This window comes from Pectinophora gossypiella, chromosome Z, assembly GCF_024362695.1.
Source record: "Pectinophora gossypiella chromosome Z, ilPecGoss1.1, whole genome shotgun sequence".
NCBI classification, from domain to species: Eukaryota; Metazoa; Arthropoda; class Insecta; order Lepidoptera; family Gelechiidae; genus Pectinophora; species Pectinophora gossypiella.
Window position 1 is genome coordinate 3,625,713 of NC_065433.1, and position 24,550 is coordinate 3,650,262.

General features: G+C 39.3%; 2 protein-coding genes across 3 annotated transcripts; one reads left to right on the forward strand and one right to left on the reverse strand.

The window, feature by feature from the left end:
* Nucleotides 1-342: 342 nt before the first annotated feature.
* LOC126380210 (F-box/SPRY domain-containing protein 1-like) lies at nucleotides 343-1,418 on the forward strand. Its single transcript, XM_050029466.1, has 4 exons — nucleotides 343-710; nucleotides 789-1,062; nucleotides 1,144-1,234; nucleotides 1,324-1,418. The coding sequence occupies exons 1-4, from the start codon at nucleotides 343-345 to the stop codon at nucleotides 1,416-1,418; spliced, it is 828 nt and encodes a 275-aa protein (XP_049885423.1).
* Nucleotides 1,419-6,721: 5,303 nt separating this feature from the next.
* Nucleotides 6,722-24,178, reverse strand: LOC126380130 (L-lactate dehydrogenase). 2 transcript variants are annotated; one of them, XM_050029383.1, is made up of 7 exons: nucleotides 23,909-24,178; nucleotides 19,101-19,228; nucleotides 15,075-15,192; nucleotides 12,577-12,701; nucleotides 11,828-12,050; nucleotides 10,904-11,145; nucleotides 6,722-8,793 (listed from the first exon to the last, which is right to left on the reverse strand). In XM_050029383.1, exons 1-7 carry the CDS (start codon nucleotides 23,955-23,957, stop codon nucleotides 8,629-8,631), a joined length of 1,050 nt encoding a protein of 349 aa, XP_049885340.1. In that variant the 5' UTR covers nucleotides 23,958-24,178; the 3' UTR covers nucleotides 6,722-8,628. The 2 variants fall into 2 exon arrangements, with proteins under 2 accessions (XP_049885340.1, XP_049885341.1); XM_050029384.1 differs by lacking the exon at nucleotides 23,909-24,178 and adding an exon at nucleotides 20,049-20,067.
* Nucleotides 24,179-24,550: the final 372 nt, after the last annotated feature.

Below are 24,550 nucleotides of genomic sequence, written 5' to 3' on the forward strand. Positions count from 1 at the left end.
CTACCTACTTAATTGTATTCTCAACTGGGCTAGAGATACATCGATCGCAAGATGAACGCGTGATTTAATACGGCTAGATACAGGTTGTGAGAAGCTGCAGTAGTTTTAGGCGGATGAGACGTTTGTTATGTAAAAATGACGATTCAAAGTGTAACTTATGTTACCTACTGAATAAAGATATTTTTGAATTTGAATTTGAATAATCATAATTATATTGAATTTATGAAGTCTCCGTTATTCCTTCTTTCAGTCTTGCAAGCCTCAAGCAGCAGTCGTCCCTATCAACTAAACTGACGTAAAAAACCAAATCTACTTTTATGCAGCGCAATGAGATCGATAAAAATGACATACTATAAAAATAACGACGGGCCAGAGCCGGAGCCGGAGCCGGAACCCCCTGAGCACGACTACGTGCTCGCCGAGCTGGTGCCAGACCACGTCCTCGAGAACATCTTCAGCCGCGTCGACGTGCCCGACCTGCTGGCCTGCGCGCTCACATGCAGGACCTGGGAGTTAGTGCTGCGCAATGAGAACAACCCCGTCTGGAGGACACACTGCAAACGAAAGATGCCCCTACGTCTGTGGCAATCCAACATCCTCAAAAACGTTCCCACCTTCAAGAGCAAGCTCCGCGCTCACTACCACGCGTGGAACCCCAAGGATTGCTCCCGACACATTGGTATTAAGAAAAACGGATTCACTTTCGTGCGGTACGAGACCCACTTTTCACAGTCGCACATCAGATTAATGCAGTATTCTCTTTTAGCTAATAAAGACGTTTATTGCAGCTTACCGTTTGTGCAGAGCACAGACGGTGTCAGGGGCAAAATAGGTTATGATTACGGGCGTCACGCCTGGGAGGTGATTTGGGAGGGACAGCTGGGGACGAGCGCGGTTATCGGGGTGTCCACTAAAGATGCGCTTCTTCACTTCCCGGAGTACGTGGCACTGCTGGGCTCCGACGAGGAGGGGTGGGGCTGGAACGTCGTCAGCGACCAGCTGCTGCACGGAGCTAAAGTGGTTCGAGACTACCCAGGGGGCCATCCCGTACCAAGGGTTGAGGTAACATCGTTTTTCAGCTCGTATCGTCCTCAATATTCTTACTTGAGAATTGTTACAACTATGTTTGTTGTACGTGTTCAGGTCGGAGACCGCGTTCGCATCATTCTGGACTGCGAGGAGCACACGCTGGCGTTTGAGAAGAACCACATGTTTATGGGGCTCGCTTTCACCGGTAAGATACGCCGATCCCTTGTCTGCGTAGCAACAATCTAGGCATCCATTTTAATAGGGGAAAGTAATCAGAATAACATTACGTTACAGGCCTGCCGAAGAAGAAGATGTATCCCACAGTGTCGACTGTGTACGGTAACACTGAGGTGACCATGGTATACCTCGGCCAACCATTGGATGGTTAGAAGTCTTAGAAGTCAATGATTTCTGATAAAACCAGGTATGCTCAAAAGTGACATCAAACATTTCAAGGTTAGCCACGCTGACGTCGTCTCATCTTCCGTTACCATTTTGTAAAAAATGAATTACCCACGCACGACTAATGTTAATGTTTTTAATTACCTTTGCAAGGCTATTTTTAACTTTTTTAATAAAAGATTCACTTACAGTTTTAATGATTTTTATATAATATGTGTCAAGTGATATTCGTCTAATTTTCAATAATAAATAATTTTATATATTTTTCCTTGGAATGTTGAGATACTAATTTAATGGTAACACTCATGTAACACTTACGTCTTCAAACGGCTAGCAATGGCGGCTTTTCATAGGATTGAGCATACCATGGATTTATGTATACTTACTTACTAATTTTATTTAAAAGTAGTAGACATTTCTGTCTGACATGTATTCCCTAGATACAAATGTTTCCAATGGCGCCAGGTGACTTTCTGTAGCAGTAATGCGGTCGCAGTGTAGCGACATTTCGGCTTGCCATAAAAAGTCGCCGTGTGTCGATTTTAGCTGTAAGTATTAACATTTAGATCTAAGTTGCAACTTCACGAAGACAATATTGTCCATTGTCCAGCTATACAAAAAGTATTTAAAAACTTCGATGAAATTTAGATTTAGTAGAGTTCTTTTTATATTATATAAGTATGTATTAAAGTAATTATTGACTGAATTATGGGTGCAGACAAATGTCTTACTATAAAATATTCCAAAATTGTATCTTATTATAAATATATATACTTACAGACATTTCTAAAATAATCAATTTGCTCATTAATTTGCTACATTGTATAAAAGTTTATTTTTATCTAAGTATTTTAATATTGACTATTTGATCATTAAGTAGTTTATTTATTTGTAAAAAAAATGGTGCTAATTCCTGTAGACACTATATAATTTTATTTTAAGTTATACCTGTCGTTTTCTTATCTGTCGAAAAGGAAAGAAAAGGATAATTGTGTCTGCAGGAATCAGGGCCAATCACACTGTAAAACCAATAGAAAGATGGTCCATCGGACCCTCCAATGCCTATTCCATACCTACTATGGGTACAACAAAAAAGTTGCAACTATATTTAAAAACTATATTAAACAGCATTTGCTACGTGTCTATTTAAAATGCTTAGCCAGTTAAGATATTAATATTGTGGTAAAGTAATGTGTGCTAACATTATGCCCGATTCCTGCAGACACCTCCTAATTTTATTTTAAGTTATTCCCGTAATTCTCTTATCCGCCGAAAAGGAAAGGGACGGATAATTGACAAATGTTAATTTTAAAATGAATTAATAAAATAGGCATCTCGCTGATATGCAACTTAATTCTGATGGGTTACAATTTTGGGAGGGCTTTTTTTTATTTTCTGATTAAAATTGACGTGTGTTGAAAATTTATGCCCGTCCCTTTTCAGCGGATAAAAAATGACAGATATAACTTAAAATAAAATTAGTAAGTGTGTACTGGAATTAATACAATTATGTGCTTTAATATATACGCGCTATGGAGTAGGTTAGCTATTCATTGTAGGTAGACGTCTCCCATGGGTCTCCCATAGCCGCCATCGAAGACGCATACATGCATAATGTGATACGGATAATGGACATGAGTAGTTATAACTTGTAGAATATGTAACGTAGTTACAGCAGTCTTACATACTTGTGCTTCTTATTTATACGTATTGTACTCGATTTTATATCTCTTTCCCTTCTTCAAATGGTGCTATGTACAATCATGAGCATGACTCTGTCGCACTAACATATTTGACGTTTAGTGAGACTTACAGGTCAATTTGTCAAAAAAGTTAATGTGACATGTTACCAAAGTGTATACATATTAATGCTCGTGACCGTACGGTGCCGTTGCAAACCACTGAGGAGCCTCCATTATTAAATTTAAATTGCTTTGTGCAGTTGTGCATTACGCGAGCGAACTGCGCTGTCTGGAGAAGGGCCTAGGTTTTTTTAATTACTTTTGCGGATGCGATAAGATAAATAATGGCAATGCGAATGTGATAGCGAGTGTCAAATTGTCGTGCATAAACGTTGACGGACACATGGAAATTTATTTTTAACACATTACAGTCGACGCGCGGTAGGGAAGGCAGTATCCCTTGGCCGCAAGTGAAACCGACTACTAGAACCGCTCGGTCCTAATGGCTAAAAACAGATCGACGAGTAAAACAGTTCTGTCAAATAAAGTTAGTCAAACCGGGCGTATTTAACAGTTGTGTCCGTCAACGTGTTAAAATGACCTAGATAGTTAAATGGTTCCTGGGACCTTTAAGATCACACCTATAGCTTGTTCGAGTTATAAAGGTGTGATGGACTGATGAAGATATCAGATTATTATATTTTACGATACCTATGCCAAAATTTTAAAAAAATGACTAATTATAGGTACTTAAGGATGATGTGGGTGAAGATAAATGTAGTAAGAGAGTTAAGAGTGAGCGAATTTGATGAATCGTTTCATTATTGTTTTTTTTTTACTCAAACTTAGTCTGTGATAATGTTTTAATCCTTAACCCGTACATGAACTAGGACATAGATAGATTGGCCCAGGGCCGGATGTGAGCCTCTTTCTTGTGTTTTGACAGTAGGCAGGTACTTATGTCTAGTAGTCTTTAAACAAAACTGAAATTCCCAGTAGTTCAACTGGTAAGACTACTCGGCAAGACTACTGGGAGTAGGGGGAATCTTGTCTAAAATGTACCTATGGTATCAAATATCTTGAAAACTTTATTTTAGGTAACCAATAGACATTGTAGCGATCTTGTACTGGTGTAGTTTAAATATTACTGTTTATTAAATTCAGAGCTTAATGACTTTTTTGGTCGTAGTGATATTTAACGGTAGGAAAGCGAATCTTCATGTTGGTATCGGTGTGGTGGTGACAGTATCACGGCAGCAGGAAAGTCATAATTACGACCAAAGATAATATTTCTTAATATAGCCAATTACAATCACAGACCAGATTTTTCTTAGAAATTTAAAAAACTTTGAGGAGTAGATTTTTGAACAAATGTTGCGCATATCACGTTGATACTCCGTAAAGAGTATAAAAATAAAAGAGTGTAAAAAAGACAATAAAAAATTAAATTATTATTATTATTGTAATAAAATTACATTTTATGGTCCATTCAGAAATTTAAGTTCCGTTGAATATTGGAGATTATAGTATCGAATTCCACTTACGAGATAACACAAACGCAGACCATTAAAGTAAGTAACACTAAACTGAATTGAAATTGAAGTTCAACAATAAAATTGTAACAAAGATCGTAGCTTAATTAAACCTTGGATCCACTAGGCAACAATGTATAAACACACGCACAATACGCAACGCTCAACATGTACGACAACGTTGAACAACAACGCGCGACGTTGCCAGCTGAACCGCAACACGTTGTTTTTTGCTTGCTTGTTTGTTGAGAGATCATCGTTAGCTGAGCATCAATTGTTGTCGAGTGGAGAAGTGACGCGCAACAACACTTGTTCCTCTAGCGACATGTTGTTGACGACAGACGTGTACGAGATGCGTAGACATTTGGAACATGACAAGTTGGGCAACATTTTGTGCAACTTGTCGTGTTCCAAATGTTACCAAGTTGAAACGCGGCTTTAAACTGTATAGGTACTTACTTATTTGTTACATTACATTAGGTACTTGTGTACACACATATGCCCATAATGTCTATATATGGCGGGCAGAGCTTAAATAGTTGTCAGAAGACAATTTGCAATCACTCGTGTCGGCGTCTGTCCTAAAATGGATATGAAGAACGGTAGCTGAACTGTATTGTGATAGGGTTTTGGTGATTGATTAAAAATTAATTTAATTATACCAAGGAGGGATTTATTGCCGAACTTTCTTATTTCTTTGCGTGTTCTTCGCTTAGTTATATAGGTACTTAAGTGTGGCGGTCGCCAGTGTGGCCACGATGCCATTGTGTCTCTGTAGATACAATAAAACAGAAAGGAACCAAGAACTACGAGTACAACTCGACTCAAAATGGCGACCGTCATCGAATACAATACAAATCACAGATTCGCGTGTTAATGTTGTTTTTTGTCATATTTCTTTGTTTTATAAATGTCAATTTCAATACTTTTAATAAGTGTCGTAGCTGCGTAGTAGATTTGAATATACTAATTGTTAGAATAAGACCTTCCCTCATCTGCCACACGGTTAATTCCAACAGTTTAAAACTTTAATTTGTATGCCAAAAATTTGATTAGTGTGTAGCCATGAAAATTACCAGTACTTATTGTTAGTTGAATAAGTCATTTAGATTATATTTACTTTTAAGAAACGACTGTATTTTTTTTTAATTTTGCTATCGTACTTACCTATAGGTTAGTACTTTGAAATGTATGCTTACACTACATTGGGACGAATTATTTTTATTTGTGATATATTTGTATACTTACCTACTTATTCCTCTATTTCTATTTGACTAATGTTTTAATCAAATAAATGGATGTATTTTAACATATTTTTGATGTCTAATGAATATTGTTGGTGTTGTGAATGGAACATTCCATATTAAATGTATTGATGTTTCATTTCTCCTAAATTCAGGCTTTCCCCATCTGTTACTGTTTCCTAAAACGATGAAAACTCGAGTCGGAACGGATTTATTTTATCTAAGCTTCGTAATTAGACAAATTGTAGACGGAAATTGCCTTAGCGTATTAGCTGTACATTACAATTCTTCTGTCAATTTTTGGGTTAAAACAAATAATTAAAATATATTTAGGACAATTTTACATTCATATCAGTTAGTCATAAAATAATAGAAAATAAAATACTTAGACCTACAATACACCATAATGACACACGCTTGATGCTGATCGGTCCATTGCTTTATAAAGCTGCTGTCCCACCTGTCAGCTATTACGTGCAGCCAGGATGCTGATGGTGCTGGCACAACAACAACAAAAGTCTACTACTACGGTATCCAAACGATGTCGAATTGCATATCCGAATACAAATAAATGCTCATTTTGCATGCGTGTATCGTATCAGTACCCACTGTATTCTTGTTTTTTTCACGCAGGAATCAAAACGAAACAAAATATATATTTCTGAATTCAAATTCTGACAGAAGATAAATCAAATAATTGATGAACATGGAAAGTAGGTAGGTACGATGATTGTCGAAAATAGAAGCACTCTAACTATAGGTATTGGTATTCAAAAATAAAACAACTCATCTTTTAATACTGTTGGCATTAAATGTATTATTAAAAAGATTTATTCCTAAAATACATTTCAATAGACACTGGAAAGGCTGGAAAGATACAAATGTACAAAATATTTTACAAATAAATTAATTTCGTGTAATGTATATAATATATAAACTTCATATATATAAGATAAATCATAGGGTATAAGAACTAGGAATAACAAATATATAAAAATGTTTATAACATTAACAAAAGCTAAGGAACATTGTCTGTTTTACAATAAAAATAAATAAGAGATTCCAAGTTCTATGCAAAATAAATGCCACAAATTCAAAATTCAAACAAAATAATACTGGATTTCATACAAAAATTTTAACTATCTCCTTAATGTTTAACGTAGTAGGCAATAAATAACAATTAAGTATAATCTCCCTATATTGATATAGTTTTGTACCTACCATAATAATTCATGAAGACAGGCATATAAGTATAGTAATCTATAAAATGCACGAATAATTAAACCTTAAGAAGTTACATGAGGCCACCAAACATTTAGTGTTCACGACGCCATACTTAGTGCAGACAATAGCGTTCGTTCACGGTACAAGCTACTTTATCTAAGTAATATTTATGATTCCAGTAAGTACTTACACATCATCTAAGTTTATTTTAAGTTATAGGTACCTGTAATTTACTTATCCGCCGAAAAGGAAAGGGACGGGTTTGCCATCGACACGATAAAAAGATCGACCGGCATAACATTTATGAAACACACGTCAATTTAATGCCGAAATTTAAAACCCTTCCAAAATTTTATATTGGCCAATAAACCGACAGAATTAAATTGACACCTCACGTCAAAGGGATTGCATACGAGCGAGATGCCATTTCATCATTCATCATTTAAAATTAACTGTTGTCAATCAGCCCTTTTCTTTTCGGCGGATAACAAAGTGACAGGTATAACTTAAAATAAAATTAGGAGATGTGCAGGAATCGGGCCCTATGTATATGTTACTGTAAAAGCGCGAGCAGTGGATAATGTTAGGACTTACTGTTTTTAGCCTTTTACCGTAACTTATACAAGGACACGACCACAACAACAGACCAAGCGATAGTAAGCGAATCATCTTAACGATTTTCAGATGCCATAGACCGATTGCACATTTTATAAAGATAAATTTCATAAGTTAGCTAGCTAAGTGTCCATTTTTTTTCCACAAGATCAAATAACGATAAATCTCTCACATAAATGCATAGCATAGCAAATGCCTTGTATAAGTTTTACTAAGAAACGATCAAAACAAGCCCGGAAATGCTTCTAGAGCTAAAATATGATCGTACAATATTCGCATTTGATAAAATATTTGAAGGACAGTTTGAGTTCGAAAAAAGAACAGTGCCCTTCGTCACTACACCATCAGCCCCCTAGCATTATCCTGTTTTTCACAGGGTCCGCTTACCTAACCTGAAGATTTGACAGGGCCGGTTTTTACAGAAGCGACTGCCCGTCTGATCTTCCAACACGCGAAGGGGAAACCAGCGGAATACAGGTTAGGTCACATATCTCCGAAAGCATTTTTTCTCTCACAATGTTCACCTTCACCGCTGAGCACGTGATAATAATTTATGATCCAGACATGAATTCGAAAACAAATTCGACAATCATTGGTTTAGGCCTGTGCTGGATTCGAACCTGCGACCTCAAAGTGAGAGGCAAGCATTCTACCAACTGGGCTACCACGGCTCTTAGCAGTTTTATAACTAACAAACTACAATAAAAATAGGGATAGATATGTCAAAGTCACACAGAAAGCTCGGTGAGGTCTTGCGAAGAATGATGGATCTGTGTATACCACAATTGGGATATACTATAATTATGGCAAAATCGGCACTATTCAACGGTTAAGTATTAAACGTACTACGCCTACGCTGTTGCTTCCGAAATTCGCTATTTGCAAGCCGGCGCCAACGGCTTAAAACTTAATGCCCTGCTGCACCTTGGCCATGAGGGCGGCAGACTGGCGCAGCTGCGCCGTCTCGGCCTCCGTGAGCGGCTGCCGGATGACGTCGGACACGCCCTGGTGGTTCAGCACACACGGCAGCGACAGGAACACCTCATCTTCAATTCCGTGCTCGCCCTGGAAAGATACACCTCACTTATTATGCGTAAACAAAATGTAGGTAAATATTTCGCAGACTTTCAACATTCCTAAAGATTCTTAACTTCTCAATACCGTGAAGAAAAATTTAATCCCAAAAGCTTTGGCAATAATGAAAAACGATAGTACGTACTGCACCAAAAGTACTGTCAATGATGATGAATCATGATGACACAGTGGTTTTTATGGTCAGAAAGTACCATAAAAACTTTAGGCTGTTTATAAATGGTTACGTAAAAAACTTGCTTTCTCTCCATTTGGTATGAACGATATTATTACCCTAGACCCCATTATGACCCTACGTATAGAACGGCAACTCTCCGCTCCCCACCAGCGGGTGAGCTCGGTTAACCTCACCCCCTCGGTCTTACTTTAGTCTTCAATCGTATAGGCGTCAGACGTGACACAGACAGATGCGCGTTTACGATAACGTCAATGTATTTTTGTCTGTGTAAAACGAGGTGTTTCGTATGAAGTGTGCGGGAGTGCGCTTATGTTACTTGACGCACCATGTCAAGAAAGAAACAAAAAGAAATCAAGAAATACAACACCCTGAGATCTCAAACAATGAACTACTTACACACCTACACCAACGCGAAGTTTACCTACTTATTTGCATTACGGTTTTTCTTCTTAAAACTAGCCGGTACCTACCTAAAACATGCACTTTAGAAATTCATATAAGTAATAAGTAGGTACATTTAAGGCGAGAATTAGATATCTCCCCTTGCAACTACTTTTTATAACCTACAGCGTTAAACCGCGATAATATCAATGAGCTGTAGCCATGTATTATGTTGATATGTATATTTTAATTAGGGTTATATATAGACCGGCCAGCGCCCCGTCATTGCCGGCAATGTCTTTCCTTCTGACCTACTGACAATACGCAATTAGCAATGCACTGTGCACCCAATTACTTCCCACTGCAAGCCTATGAACTTTCGGTACTTATACTCCATAATATACCTATATAGGTACATATATGTCGGCGCTAGTTATGAATTAAGAAGAGAAATTGATCAAATCGGAAAATAAAATGAAGTTACATCACTTCCGTCATGAAGTTGCATCGCTCCGACGTCAGGTGGCGTACGGCCAGAGCTGCGTGAGCCGTCGTGTCGAGCGGACGTGCACTGCCGTTCTAGTCTGGCAGTCTACCGCTAACCATCGTCATGAGCGGACGTGTCGAATAATTACGATCGGAACGTGGAGTGCTATAGTCGCTCACCTATAACTTGTAGGGACGTCAAGAAAATGTGATCGGAAAAGAGCACCTAGCAAGTACGTTCACATGTCCCGATGATTCGGTCCGAATGTTGGAACCATGGGTGGTGGAGGGCCCCTTCGCGCTAACGTCCTTATGCGCGCTAGATAACGAGAGACTGTGTAACCGTTACGAATACCGTGACGTTGCCGTGAGTGTGTACTTATGCTGTGACTTTATTTAATCGTGATACAAAAACTATGTGGAAGTAAATAAAATGATTGTGATACTGATGACGGCCATTATTGTCTTCTAACGCCCACCCTCCATTCTGATGATGATGTTACGACACCCACTGTTACGACATATATATAAGATCACGCTTATTTTTCATTATAGACATATATCACAGAATTCCACTAAATTCCTGACACCCAAAGAAGGAAAAATAAGGGAATAATTCGTGTAAAAACACATTTCTTGTGTGAAGAGCCCTCTTTATTAATTATTTTATGTATTATTAATATTTGTTAGGATATATCGGCTATAATAACACTAACACACATTTTGTAAAAATCACTACTGGATACTTATATATTACGGTTCAAAAGTGTCATTTTGATATATAAATGGCAATAAGCGCCCCACTGCGCTAGAACGGATAAATTATAATTATTATGATTATAATTATTCAACAAATGTAAGTAAGTACGTAGGTATTGTTTTTAGTTTCTGAGAACCAAGCGAAATTCTAAGGGACCTTTACACTCGACGGCGAACTTCGCTCGATCCAGAACAATGGTAGAAATTAGGTTAGTAGAACCTTGGGAAGCCACTTTGGGGATCTGTCCGAGAAGATGGTAAGAACATGACTAAACTTACCTTCAGATAGGTAGACACGGCATGCACACTACTCGCATTGCAGAGGATGGCGCGGGCGAGCTGCGAGAGAGAGAGCCCGATCGCCCAGGAGGTGTAGCCCTTCAGCTTGATCACCTCGTATGCGCTCTTCACCACGTCCGCGTGGATCTGCTTCCAGTCCTCCGGGTCCTCCGCCGTGCCGATCTTCTGGTTCAAGTCGCTGAGCCGCACGCCCGCTATGTTCACGCCGGACCACACCGGCACTGCAAACAAGTAAGAAAGTAAATTATTATTTTTCATAAACTAAATTCGATATACAATAAGATCCCCACAAAACCAAATCCTTGGTTTGTCTCTGGGAGTACACTTCGCTTAGTAATGTAAGGTATCAAAACACAATTAACTTATAGCTAAGAAAGAGATCTTTTGAATGCTTAAGATGCTTTTTTTAACAATATTTTACAAATTATACTCCTATTGCACTCCACAGACAGCATGTTATACAGATACGGCACTCATTTGCGGAGTGTTCTGCCACCGAAGTAGTTGATGACTCGTAGTACAACATACCTGCCCGTCGACATCATCCGCGTACACTGGCCATGCTCAACAAGTTCCCTATGTTCTGGATTGCCATGGTTATTTACTACAAAAGACTTTATAGCGGTTATGGACTCTCTCATGATTTGCCGTCTTTTCGAGGGATTGTGCGTTCCTCGGAGTCTCTTGCCGATAATGCACAGCCGACTTTAAACAACAATAGTCGACAGCTAGAATTGACTATGCCTTCAGCTAGCACTGCTCGTACGTATGAGGGTTAAAGCGATTGTATCTTGGCTAGAGGCCCTCTGGGCAAACTATCCAAGTACATACCAATGTTAGATAAACATAGGCTGAAGGAACGCGGAACGGACGGGCTGGATCTCACTAGTAGCACAATCTTACCGCTGCTGTCTCCATGCTCGCCGATGATGTAGCCGTGGCAAGAGGTGGGCGCGATGCCGAGCTTCTCTGACAGTAGATAGCGGAAGCGTGCCGAGTCCAGGTTGGTGCCGGAGCCGATGACGCGGTGCTTGGACAGCCCGCCGATCTTCCAGGTCACGTACGTCAGGATGTCCACCGGGTTGCTCGCGATCACGAAGATCGCGTCAGGACTATACTTCACCAGCTGCCGCGACAGACGATAACATTGTACTTAAATTGTGACATGAGCGAAACTACTCTGATAAATAGAGTAGTGCGGTGACCAGACCTTACTGGTAGGTTTTTTATAAATATATCTCCAATGGAGCAGTCTGAGACAAAAATAATCAGAGACAACTGCCGATACAATGATACATCAAGTAGGGATAGATGCAATCCCTCTGTCGGTTTTTGCGACATGTCTGCGAAGATAATCCGCTGATCATATTCCATTATGTATGTTTTTGGTCGCGTCCATTCGACCATAGAGTAATGCAATATGATTTAGATTATTTATAAAGGACGTACATTGACCAAATTGGAGATATCCTTAGAAAAGGTTTAGTACGATCTACTCTGAACCGGCGTGCGTGTTTGAAATGATTGATGAATGTGGAGAAAGCAAGAGAAATTGAATTCTATAGTCTCTGCTTATCCCAGTGGGCAGGCGTGAGTTTGTCTATGTGAGTTTGTCTATGATTATAAAATATGTTATTTTTCTTCGTCCTCACCTGCGGTATAATGTTCTTGAGCACATCGGTGTTCCGCTGCACGAGGTCGAGCCGCGACTCCCCTTCGCGCTGCCGCACGCCCGCCGTCACGATGCAGATCTTAGAGCCCGCCGTTATCGCGTAGTCTGCGACATATATCACGTTATACATCATCATCAACAGCCCATTAACGTCCCCACTGCTGGGGCACGGGCCTTCCCTATGGATGGATAGGGAGATCGGGCCTTAAACCATCACGCGGGCCCAGTGCGGATTGATGGTTATTAACGACTGTTAATGCAGCCGGGACCAACGGCTTAACGTGCCTTCCGAAGCACGGAGGAGCTCGAGATGAAAACTTCTTTTTTTTTTGTGGTCACCCATCCTATGACCGGCCTTTGCGAAAGTTGCTTTACTTCAACAATCGCAGACCGAGCGCGTTAACCGCTGCGCCACGAGTACTCTTATGGTTCACCAGCTTACTTCTCACACTGGAAACACCAGATCGAACCCCAGTACCGGACTTGCACCAATGAGTTACAGACATGACATTACCGGCTGATCACCTGATTGTCCAAAAAGTAAAATGATCCGTGCTTAGGAAGGCATTTTAAGCTGTTGGTCTCGGTTACTATTTACTGTTGTAAGTGAGTAGTCGTTACATGAGCCATATCAGAGCCTTTGGCGGCTCAATAGTAACCCTGACCACCAGAGTTCATGGGGATAGTAATTCACCTTACAACCCACACGATAGAAGAAGAAAACCAATGATTTAGTTGGTTCGACTATTATAAACGGCGACGGCTCACCACCTATCACGTTTGTCTCACAGAAAGATAGATAGATAATACGTTTATTTGGGACAACAGTACAAGTAGGCTACAAACAATCAGTAAAACATACAGTTTGAAACATAACAATAACAAAACACTTAGAAGTCAGAAAGAGTAATCTAGTTAAGTACCGCCGTCCCAAAATAGGCCCTAGCTCAGCATTTGCTGCGGAAACGCAGGACGAGTCGCAGCGCTGTTATTCTGCTAGTACCTTTCGCGAGTAGTACGTGCGCGCAAACAAATCGAACTAAAAATGGATACATACTTAGGTACAGGTACATAATATATGATCACGCCTGTTTCGCATTAGGGCATAGGTTAGAGACTACGAATATAAAAGTAAATAAAAAATAATTACAAAGGTTTACACACATATTATTATTAAATAAAATTGACATATATGTAACGAGGGGTAAGTGTCATTTACCTGCCTGCCCTAAAAGGAATGTTTCATGTATATAAAAAAAAAATATAAAAAATATAAAAAAATATAAAAAAGTGCGGGTGGAATCAAATATGAAATAGAGTAATATAGTCGTAATACCGAGTGTTCTTTTAAAATCCAAAACCCATTGTTTAACTATTGTGTCTGGAAATCTCGGTGTTAATAGAGATGACGACAGGGTCAAAGATAAGTTGTAAAGTGGTAATCTAGAAATCTAGAAATAGACGCCAGCTTAATAAATGATAATCTCACATTTATTTTTGATCCAATTACGAATTTAGCTTACGAAAGCTCGGTGAGGTGTGGGTAAGTTCATTTTGCGATGGATGTAGGTAGGAATCTTTGACTATCCCGGAATATAGTCGTGAGCTTATGACTTATGGCATCCCTATTCTGGTGGGATCGTTGTTTTACCAACCGTAACCATCTAAAGATCCTTAGCTAAAATGTCACTGCCGCGTCGGACTCTGTATCCGTAATACGAACTCGTACGCTGGTAATTTTGAGCAGTACCTACGGGGAGCTTTCAGGAGACGGGAATTTACCAGTTTGTAGAAAGCACGTGTTCACTTAGACAGCGTTTCCATTGACGCGGAGCTGTGCAGATTTCACCAATCACAGCGTTTGAGAGAGCGAAAAACGAAGACGCTCTGTCACTCTCTCCCTCACGGTGATTGGTCGATTCCTGCACAGTTCCGCGTCAATGAAAACTCAGCCTTATGCGCTATGTGGTTAAAAATTACAATTTTCACAGTTGATAAATGCAACCAGGCTTACCAACTTAGGGGTTTTCCTCCCAAATTTAGGGGGTAAATAAGTGGGATGGGATTTTTTAGGGGCGTTCTATTTTTAGGGGTATTTTTTAGGGAGTTTTTGTCATATTTTGAATGTCAACATGTATGATTTCAAAAGCTCAGAACCAGAAGAAAATGACATATTTCAAATATTCGATAAAGTATGAATAAAGAATATTAAACAATAATATTTGTCATTTAATATAATCATTATTCGTTTTTTAATTAAATATACATGTCACATATACAACACATTTATGAGGCACATCTTTTTTACCCGGGTATATATTTTTTCAGTACGGGTACTATTATTTATTCTCATTTTAATAATAACATTTTTTAGGGGGATTTTCTACTAATTGTAGCAATTTTAGGGGTTTTTAACTTTAGCTTTAGGGATATATACTTATTTTTAGGCGTTAGTAACACTGAATGCAACGGCATTACCTGTGCTGGCCTGGATCTTGGCGTTCCTCATGAAGGACGAGCCGTGCATGAGGTCCATCATCTCTCCCTTCAGCTTGTCCTCCATCACGTCCACCAACGCGATCTTGTTCGTCACTCCCTGCACAGACAAACAAACATCACGTTATATTATTATATTATAGGTAAGTATGTCACTGTCTTCACAAACATTCAATCCGTTATGTCGGGGAAGTTACAAATAATAGGCACTTATACACACATACATAAACTCACGTATATTTCCCACCGGAGTAAGCAGATACTATGGAATTCCATTTGCTTCGATCCTGACACCCTTCTCTTGCTTCCTCCACGTTTATAAATCGTTTCATACACGCACGCTGGTTCAGTTCCCTCTCAAATTCACCGTCTACAGGTAATACAAAATCGTTTCATGCGGAAAGCCACGGGAGCTCCGTGGTTCCTTCGCAATAAAAATCTGCACATTGACCTAGGTCTGCCAACCATTGCCCAATGGCTCAAATTAGCTTCCAAACGTTTTTTCGATTCTGCTCCGCACCACCCAAATCCCCTGGTAGTTACGGCTTCGTACACGTTGTACCGTAAACGTTGTACCGGGTGAGAGCCTTCAGCGCTCCCCATTTGTCCGGCCAAGTAGTTAATGCCATCTGCGGCAAATCTTCAATAAGTCACGTCAAAAAAAAAAGCTGGTTCAGAGACGTTAAGTACTGTTATTAATAGTGAGATTTTAGCTGCTGAAAAGTTGTCTCAACAGACTAAGTAAGTAGATGTTTTTTTTTTTAAGATGAATGTTGTTTTCACTTGTAATTTTGGCTTACACATTAGTCTTACTTTGTTTAATTATGTCTTAACTGAATGTTAACGGCCTCCGTGGTCCAGTGGTTTAGCGTTGGGCTCACGATCCGGAGGTCCCAGGTTCAAATCCCGGTGGGGACATACCATAAAAAATCACTTTGTGATCCCTAGTTTAGTTAGGACATTACAGGATGATCACCTGATTGTCCGAATGTAAGACGATCCGTGCTTCGGAAGGCACGTTAAGACGTTGGTCCCGGTTACTACTTACTGATTTAAGTGCGTAGTCGTGACATGAGTCATGTCAGGGGCCTTTGGCGGCTCAATAGTAACACTGACACCAGGGTTGATGAGGTTGGTAATCCACCTCACAACCCACACGATAGAAGAGAACTGAATGTTATAATGTGCATAACTGATATAATAAGTTATCCATTAAATAAATAAATAATTATCTTACCATAATTATGTTATGTATGACATTTGAAGAAAAATATGATATTGACCCACCCACACCATATAGTCATTTTATGACACACGATAGGTATCCGCGATTAATTCCTATCTTCATGTACTTTATATGTAATCTAGATCGATAGCGGCGCGCACATTAATTATTACGGATCTGAGATAAGATTGCTCATCATCATTAAACCTACATAAGTACTTACTGAGGAGCTCGGTGGCGCAGCGGTAAACGCGCTCGGTCTGCGATTGTTAAAGTTAAGCAACTTTCGCAAAGGCCGGTCATAGGATGGGTGACCACAAAAAAAAGTTTTCATCTCGAGCTCCTCTGTGCTTCGGAAGGCACGTTAAGCCGTTGGTCCCGGCTGCATTAGCAGTCGTTAATAACCATCAATCCGCACTGGGCCCGCGTGATGGTTTAAGGCCCGATCTCTCTATCCATCCATAGGGAAGGCCCGTGCCCCAGCAGTGGGGACGTTAATGGGCTGATGATGAAGTACTTACTTACTATCCGAATGAGGGACTTTCCAATCGACCTTCCCCAAACAGTACCTGTTTTCTCATTGCTGGGGCACATATTTATTCAAAAACGTAATGTAATGTCAGAAGCATACATAACATAAACAGCCTATATACGTCCCACTGCTGGGCACAGGCCTCCCCTCAATCAACCGGAGGGGGTATGGAGCATACTCCCCCACGCTGCTCCAATGCGGGTTGGTGGAGGTGTTTTTACGGCTAATAGCCGGGACCAACGGCTTAACGTGCCCTCCGAAGCACGGAATCATCTTACTTTTTCGGACAATCAGGTGATTCAAGCCTGAAAAGTCCTTACCAAACAAGGGACAGTCTCACGAAGTGATTTCGACAATGTCCCCATCGGGAATCGAACCCGGACCTCCAGATCGTGAGCCTAACGCTCTAACCACTAGACCACGGAGGCTGTTGGCAGAAGCATATATAAAACTAATTATTGCTTGATATTTGGATCACATTATATCTAGAATGATGTTGCTACCTACATTGCTACTCTTTCAGAATAATAATGGGTGGAAGTTGTAATTGTACCTTGGTGTAATGAAAAGAGTCATCTTTTGTACCCAAAAACAAAGATATGCATATTTCTGTCATATATTAAATTAGAAGTTTAAACGAAGAAAAAACTTAACAACGCCATCTATCGTGTTTTTGGGGAACGTGGATTGGAAAGTTCATCATTGCTTTTTGTACTGGGCAAAGGCGGTCGGCGGTTCTGACGGTCACCAGTTTCATGAGGAAAAATTGAAACTAAACACCTCGTCACAAACAAACAATGGCGAATGTACCTACTTAACTATTGTAAGTACTTGTACCTAATAATGTGTAAAATAAATGGACAAATCAATATTTTCGTAACTTATTTAGCAAAAGCGGTGTATAAAGCGAAAGTTGATGGTAGGGCTGGCAGAGGACGACCGAGAAGGACTTACATTGACCAAATTGGAGATGTCCTTAGAAAAGGTTTAATACGATCTACTTTGAACCGGCGTGCGTGTATGAAGCGATTGATGAATATGGAGGAAGCAAGAGAAGTGTGTCAGGATCGAAGCAAATGGAATTCTATAATCTCTGCTTACCCCGGTGGGAAATAGGCGTGAGTTTATGTGTGTCTGTATGTATTTAGCAAAAAACCTCTTGACTCAAAATTTTTCTGACCAAGTAGTTAAAGCCAACTGAGACAAATTAACCAAAAAGAAAACTGTGTTAGCTTCACCTACTTTTTTATGTGTCTTTTATGTGGTTTTGCTTCGGTTGATGGTTTTACTTACTTACATAGTTAAAAAGGTCATATTTAAGCGATTCAGATTCATCTAAAAAAGCAATAATGCTTTTTGACATTCGATGGCATTGCGCACTTACTTTTTTTTAAATGCGCAAATGTCAAGTTACATTGCAATGTTAAGTATATTGCTTTTTAGAATTGGCATTTTAACCCCTCTGGTGTCCAAGCCGCGTAAGTTCCAACAGGATATTTGGAACTTCTCGATAGGTACAAATTATCTCAAGCATCTTTCCTGTAGTTGAGGATCACACTTTAAATTACAGTCCACGGTCAGATGCTGATCGACGTGAGGAGATGGGCCTCCTTTTATAAATAAAAGTCCGAACTGTGATGGGTATCTTCTGGTCACATGCTGATCAACGTTTTATATAAGTAAGTAAGACGCTCCTTCAACCATTACGGTAGCAGTGACTGGTCACTGGTCAGTGAAGCATCCTGGGCTAACAGACTTTTTTTATGACCTGACTTATTGTAGATTTGCCGCAGATGGCATTAACTACTTGGCCGGACAAATGGGGAGCGCTGAAGGCTCTCACCCGGTACAACGTGGCTAACAGTACAATGGTGCTAATTCCTGTAAATACCATCTAATTTTATTTTAAGTTATATCTGTCATTTTCTTATCCGCCGAAAAGGAAAGGGACGGGTAATCGACAAGCATAAAATTTATGGAACACACGTCAATTTTAAGCACAAATCTAAACCAACCGTCTAAAAATTTTACATGTGTCAATAACCCGACACAGTTAAGTAGACAGCACGTCAAACGGATTGCATACCAGCGACGTACCTTTTGATTCGCCCGGGTTATTCATTCATTTACTCATTCTTCCTAAAATTAAGACCTGTGAATCAGCCGTCCCTTTCCTTTTCGACGGATATGAAAAAGACGGATATAACTTAAAATAAAATTAGGCGATGTCTGCAGGAATCGGGGCCAATACCTGTGTAAGCATGGAGAAGACGGCGGCCATGCCGACCTGGCCACACCCGACGACGGTGACCTTGTTACCCGTGTCGTCACTCTTCTGCTGCACGCACTTCATCAGCTTATCCATGGTCGGCATCGCGTCTGCAACACACGGCTTAGTTATAGAACACGGCACGACAAGTCTAATGCATCATCATCATCACCAGCCCATTAACGTCCCCACTGCCGGGGCACGGGACTTCCCTATGGATTGATAGGGAGATCGGGCCTTAAACCATCGCACGGGCCCAGTGCGGACTGATGGTTATTATTATTAACGACTGCTAATGTAGCCGGGACCAACGGCTTAACGTGCCTTCCGAAGCACGGAGGAGCTCGAGATGAAAACTTTTTTTTTTGGTCACCCATCCTATGGCCGGTCTTTGCGAAAGTTGCTTGACTTCAACAATCGCAGACCGAGCGCGTTAACCGCTGCGCCACCGAGCTCCTTTAATGCATCAAAAGATGATAATTCTATGCAGATATTGCGACGCCACCGCCGCGATCTCAAAACTTCTCTAGTGGCGTGGGCTTTAGACGCGTTGCCGCTCCGATGCGACATCGTAACGCATTGAGTGCGCCGACGTCGTCGCGACGCAGCGTGCGACATGGCGCTGGGATATATGTGTGATGTAGAAGGAAGAGGCAAATATATTGTATTGAGCTCAATGCACTTTTTTCGACTTAAACAGGTTTATTAGAAACTGGTACTACTTATAAAGCCAGAATTAAATAGAACTAGACCACCGAGCCACTGAGTTAACACCGGCCCACTAGGTTTCTTTCACGCTATCCAAGGTTAGCTGGAAGAAATCCCAATTAGGGATAAGCTCGCCTATGCTTTATGTAACGATAAATTATATGTTTTTTAAATCAATAAATAATATACAAAGAAACAAACTAGAAGACAGTAGGTACTTACTGTAACAAAAGAAAATAAGAAGAAAATGTTTTAAATAAGAAATACCTACTGTTACGCAACCAAATGCACAAGTAAAAGGCAAGTAAAACTGAAGAATAAATAGTTGCAAAATACTTAAATATACCTAGATTAGTAAGTACAATATACAATATAACGTTGTTCGTTGGTGGGGGACGTTATCGACGGTGGTATGGAAAAATGATTACGCAGATAACCCGCTGCATTTACCACGTCAGTTAGCCGTATCAAGGCACGCCCTTGACGCTACATCCACAAATATGAATCACTATACCTACCGCCGCGACTTCGTCTGCGTATAAATCTTTATATAAATTATAATAGCCTTTAAGCTATTGTGAAGTTTCATCAAAATCTGTTAAGTAGCTTTACCGTGAAAGAGTAACGAATTATAATAAAATTGTGGTAGAGCGTTGGGCTCACGATCCGGAGGTCCCGGGTTCGAATCCCGGTGGGGACATATCACAAAAATCACTTTGTGATCCCTAGTTTGGTTAGGACATTACAGGCTGATCACCTGATTGTCAAAAAAGTAAGATGATCCGTGCTTGGGAAGGCACGTTAAGCCGTTGGTCCATGTTACTACTAACTGTTGTAAGTAGTCGTTACATGAGCCATGTCAGGGGCCTTTGGCGGCTCAATAGTAACCCTGACAACCTATCTCCGTAGATAATTAAATTAATTTCAACTATTAAGGCTACTCGAAGCCTTGAATAGCTTCGATTTCTCTTAGCGTTGGATAATATTAGATTTCAACACTCAGACCCGAGATATAGTAAGAAAATCATTGTCATTGTAGAAAATGTTATTCCAAATGTTCAACCAAGGGATTATTTACGTTACCGTACCGTCGTTATACCTGCGGCAGCCTTGCTAAAAAAACTGCAAACCCACGATGACAACCAATTGCTTTGTGTGATATCAACAGCTGTCCTTTACTGTATGACCATTGCGCACGGTTGCAAAGAGTTTATTAAATACGTATTTTGTTTAAAACTCCACTAGCTATTACACTGACCAATGACCTTTTTTTTGACGTGACTTATTGTAGATTTTCCGCAGATGGCATTAACTATAAATGGGGCTGAGGGCTCTCACCCGGTACTAAAGATAACAGGCTTGAGGGCGCCCAGTTGAGCGCGAACCTCTACTCAGGGCGTCGTCTGAGAGGAAGAATATTTGAAGGAATTAATCGACCCTAGTGGGTCGATAGCGATAAGCGCTGAATGAGGGAATACACACTGACTACCAATCATTGATCTTTCATTCTTAATAGTGACACTTGAGATTGGGGCATCGCCTGGGCGTTCTGTCCTTGAAAATGTTAACTATTAGACTACAAATGACTCGAGCACTGCACACACTTAATGAGATCGCAGAAAGGACTGATATATTTATATGTAGCCTGGCCGAATTCCGAAAGGTCACCTTATATGTTACATGCTATGTACTATATAATTAATTGCTCCTACTTTAAGATTTGTATAATTATGTATATTTCTAGTGAACTATTGTATTGGGATATTCTTGTAAAGATAGTTCTAGAACATTGATAAATAAATAACAATACCTAGAACAACCATTCTATTGTCATGGTTGTGATTTTAGGATAAAGTTCGATGAATGCGCCTGCGCATTCCGAGCCGAAAATAGGTACTTTGTAATGTACACGCGTGCGTATGGAAATCTAATATCAACTTCAATTTCCCGGTCCCAAATTTAGTAATTTTCTTTTTTCTCAAATAGTTAAATACATTACGAGATAGGTACATAATTATGAACCAAAAAACAACAACATACAACAACATTATGAATTATGTACTTGTTAATTATTATGTTTATTAAGTATTTTGTAAAGTAGCATGGAAAATGCAGCACCGAGCGTGGCTCTTAAATTGTTGATGATGACATAATGGGCTTAGACTTTAGAGCCCAGGTTCTTGTTTTACTGTCTTTTGATTCCCCGACCGGCTGCAGCTGAAAATCAGAGCGTCATAAGATACAGCTAGGCCGTGACATTTGCTGAGCTGAAGCCGTTTCGGCATTAAGTATAATAATTATGAAGATGTTAATTTATGTTATGCCGAATAAATATGTTTTCCTTCTTTCTTCCTTAGATACAAATTATCTAAAGCACTTCACGTGTCGTCGAGGCACACGTTCTTTAAATGAGGGTCTTTTCAGACTACGTTCCTCAAAAAGATATAGTACAGGGGCGCTGTACAGATTTTCCTTCTAATTTCATGGATAACAGACATTATTATGACCGGGTGAGAGCCTTCAGCGCTCCCCATTTGTCCGGCCAAGTAGTTAATGCCATCTGCGGCAAATCTATAATAAGTCACGTCAAAAAAAGACATTATTATGCACCTTCTATCGTTGTTTTTGGGTATACACGATAACCCTTTTTATTACACCCAGACACAATTACATCTTCCACCCATTATTATTCTGATCAAAATAAAGAGCAATATAGGTAGCAACACAATTCTATACATAATGTGATCCAAATATCAAACCACTTATTTATATAAGTATATGCTTCTGCAAGAGCAACATGGACCTCCGATGCATCTGACATTGCATTGTATTTTTTGAATAATTATGTCGTTATAACGTAGCCTGGATAGTCCCTCATTGGAATCCATGACCATGAGTCAGATGCTAATCAACATTTTATAAGACCACCGAAAGCGAATCTCCTCTAACCAAAAAATAATTGTTCAATAGTTCCGAGAAATCGGTAGGTAGGTACTTAGGTATAACGCATTGTAAAATGCTCTACTAGGTCGCCGCGTGCATTCTTTTTATAGAACAAGAGACCAGGGCTATGTGGCTTACACACTTTATATAAAAAGCAAAAGAAAGGGGAGGGTATTTGAAGGAGATTTAATATTTGCTTTGTTTTGTTTGCTTTGTGTGTCAGTGTTGCCCTCTGGGTAAATTTTCACTGAACTCTACCTTTTTAGTGATCTGTGGCACCCATATACTTTTATGTTAATGTGTGTATATTTGAATGTGGTAAATGTGTTTATGTGTGTCGACGGTTTTACCTTAATATACTTTTTTCCTAATAATAAAAAACATTTTTGATTTGATTTTCCTCCAACTACATTATTACATGTATTGTGAGGTTATATTACTGTGAAACTGTGATCGCCTGGTTAACTAATAACTAATATGGAATGCACTTTTGTATTGTAAAAAATCAGTGAAACCAAAAAACGACCTACAAAAAATATTGGTTTTAAGGAAAGCTGCAGCAACTCAATTTTAAACCATCGCATTGTAACGGGATTTTTGTTATCAAAATAAATTGTATTGAGAAGCTGCTTCCATACTTTCATTTTCGTGGGATTTTATGAAATTTTGTTTTATAAGCGGCCGAATATGCGATCACTCAACATCTCAGTATTTTATAGGTATATAGGTTTATTTTAATATCAAAAACATATTTTAGACAATATTTGGAATAATCGCATACGGACAGACAGACAATCTTAACTAACATATAAAAAATCACACGCTCAGCCAACACTATTGAAACTTTTCGTTAAAACTTCACCGCGCACGCGACTAAAACTAAACTAAGTTATTTTCTCTAAAGCTTTTATTTTTTCTTGAATTTTTTTTTTCATATATAATTTTGTATAACAAAATACAATTTAAATTTCAATCTTATAAATCTTCATGCTCATAAAATTATTTCATGCTTTTTAGCAATCACATTTGAAAATTAAAAAATATACACTAAGCCTAGGTATTTATTTGTAAATATAGTTCATCAAGTTCACCACACCTTTAAAAGGATGAAATTAAAAAAAAAACTTTTTTAAACTTACATCGGAATTCGCTATGTCCGTTTCCGTTAGTTACCCGTTCGGACGACATTGTTACACGAACACCAACTGTATTACTAACAATCAATTATTTTATAAATTTAAATTTAGTATTTATTATCTCCGATTCAATTCGAAATTCGAAAAATAAAAAGAAGTAGAAATATGCACACGAGCTTATTCCCGCACGATAGAGATGCAACTGACTGGGTGACTGATTCAACTGAGTGAATGTGAATGACTGGTCACTCGAGCAACCCGCTTTGGGTTTTATTCCCCGTCCCAGCGGATTAAACCAAACTATTGGATGTGATGCTGGTTTCACTTTCCCGCGCGTGCGCTTGGCTTTACTTTATTTACAAAGTCACGCGCGTTATCCCTAACGGGGTAGGCGTGCAAAAAGACAACTAACAAACAAGAAACATAAAAACAGCGTCTTGTTGCTAATAGTTTTTTTTTTTTTCAATTCACCTAAGAGACAAGTTATTTAAACGTGGACAGGGAAGAATATAAATACATTGTTTAAGGTTTACGCGGTTATTATATAATAGGGTAGTTTCGAACTGGTCAAATCATTTTACAACACTAAATTACTATGGAATTTGTATGAAAAAGCAACCTGAGACGTCATAGAAAAACGTGACG

Coding starts and splice junctions, on each gene's coding strand:
- LOC126380210 (XM_050029466.1), top strand. CDS start 343: ATGACATACTATAAAAATAACGACGGGCCAGAGCCGGAGCCGGAGCCG. Junction 711..788: donor AACGGATTCACTTTCGTGCG/GTACGAGACCCA, acceptor CGTTTATTGCAG/CTTACCGTTTGTGCAGAGCA. Junction 1,063..1,143: donor ATCCCGTACCAAGGGTTGAG/GTAACATCGTTT, acceptor GTACGTGTTCAG/GTCGGAGACCGCGTTCGCAT.
- LOC126380130 (XM_050029383.1), bottom strand. CDS start 23,957: ATGTCGTCCGAACGGGTAACTAACGGAAACGGACATAGCGAATTCCGA. Junction 12,702..15,074: donor CAAGATCCAGGCCAGCACAG/GTAATGCCGTTG, acceptor TATATGTCGCAG/ACTACGCGATAACGGCGGGC. Junction 12,051..12,576: donor TCAAGAACATTATACCGCAG/GTGAGGACGAAG, acceptor CTGTCGCGGCAG/CTGGTGAAGTATAGTCCTGA.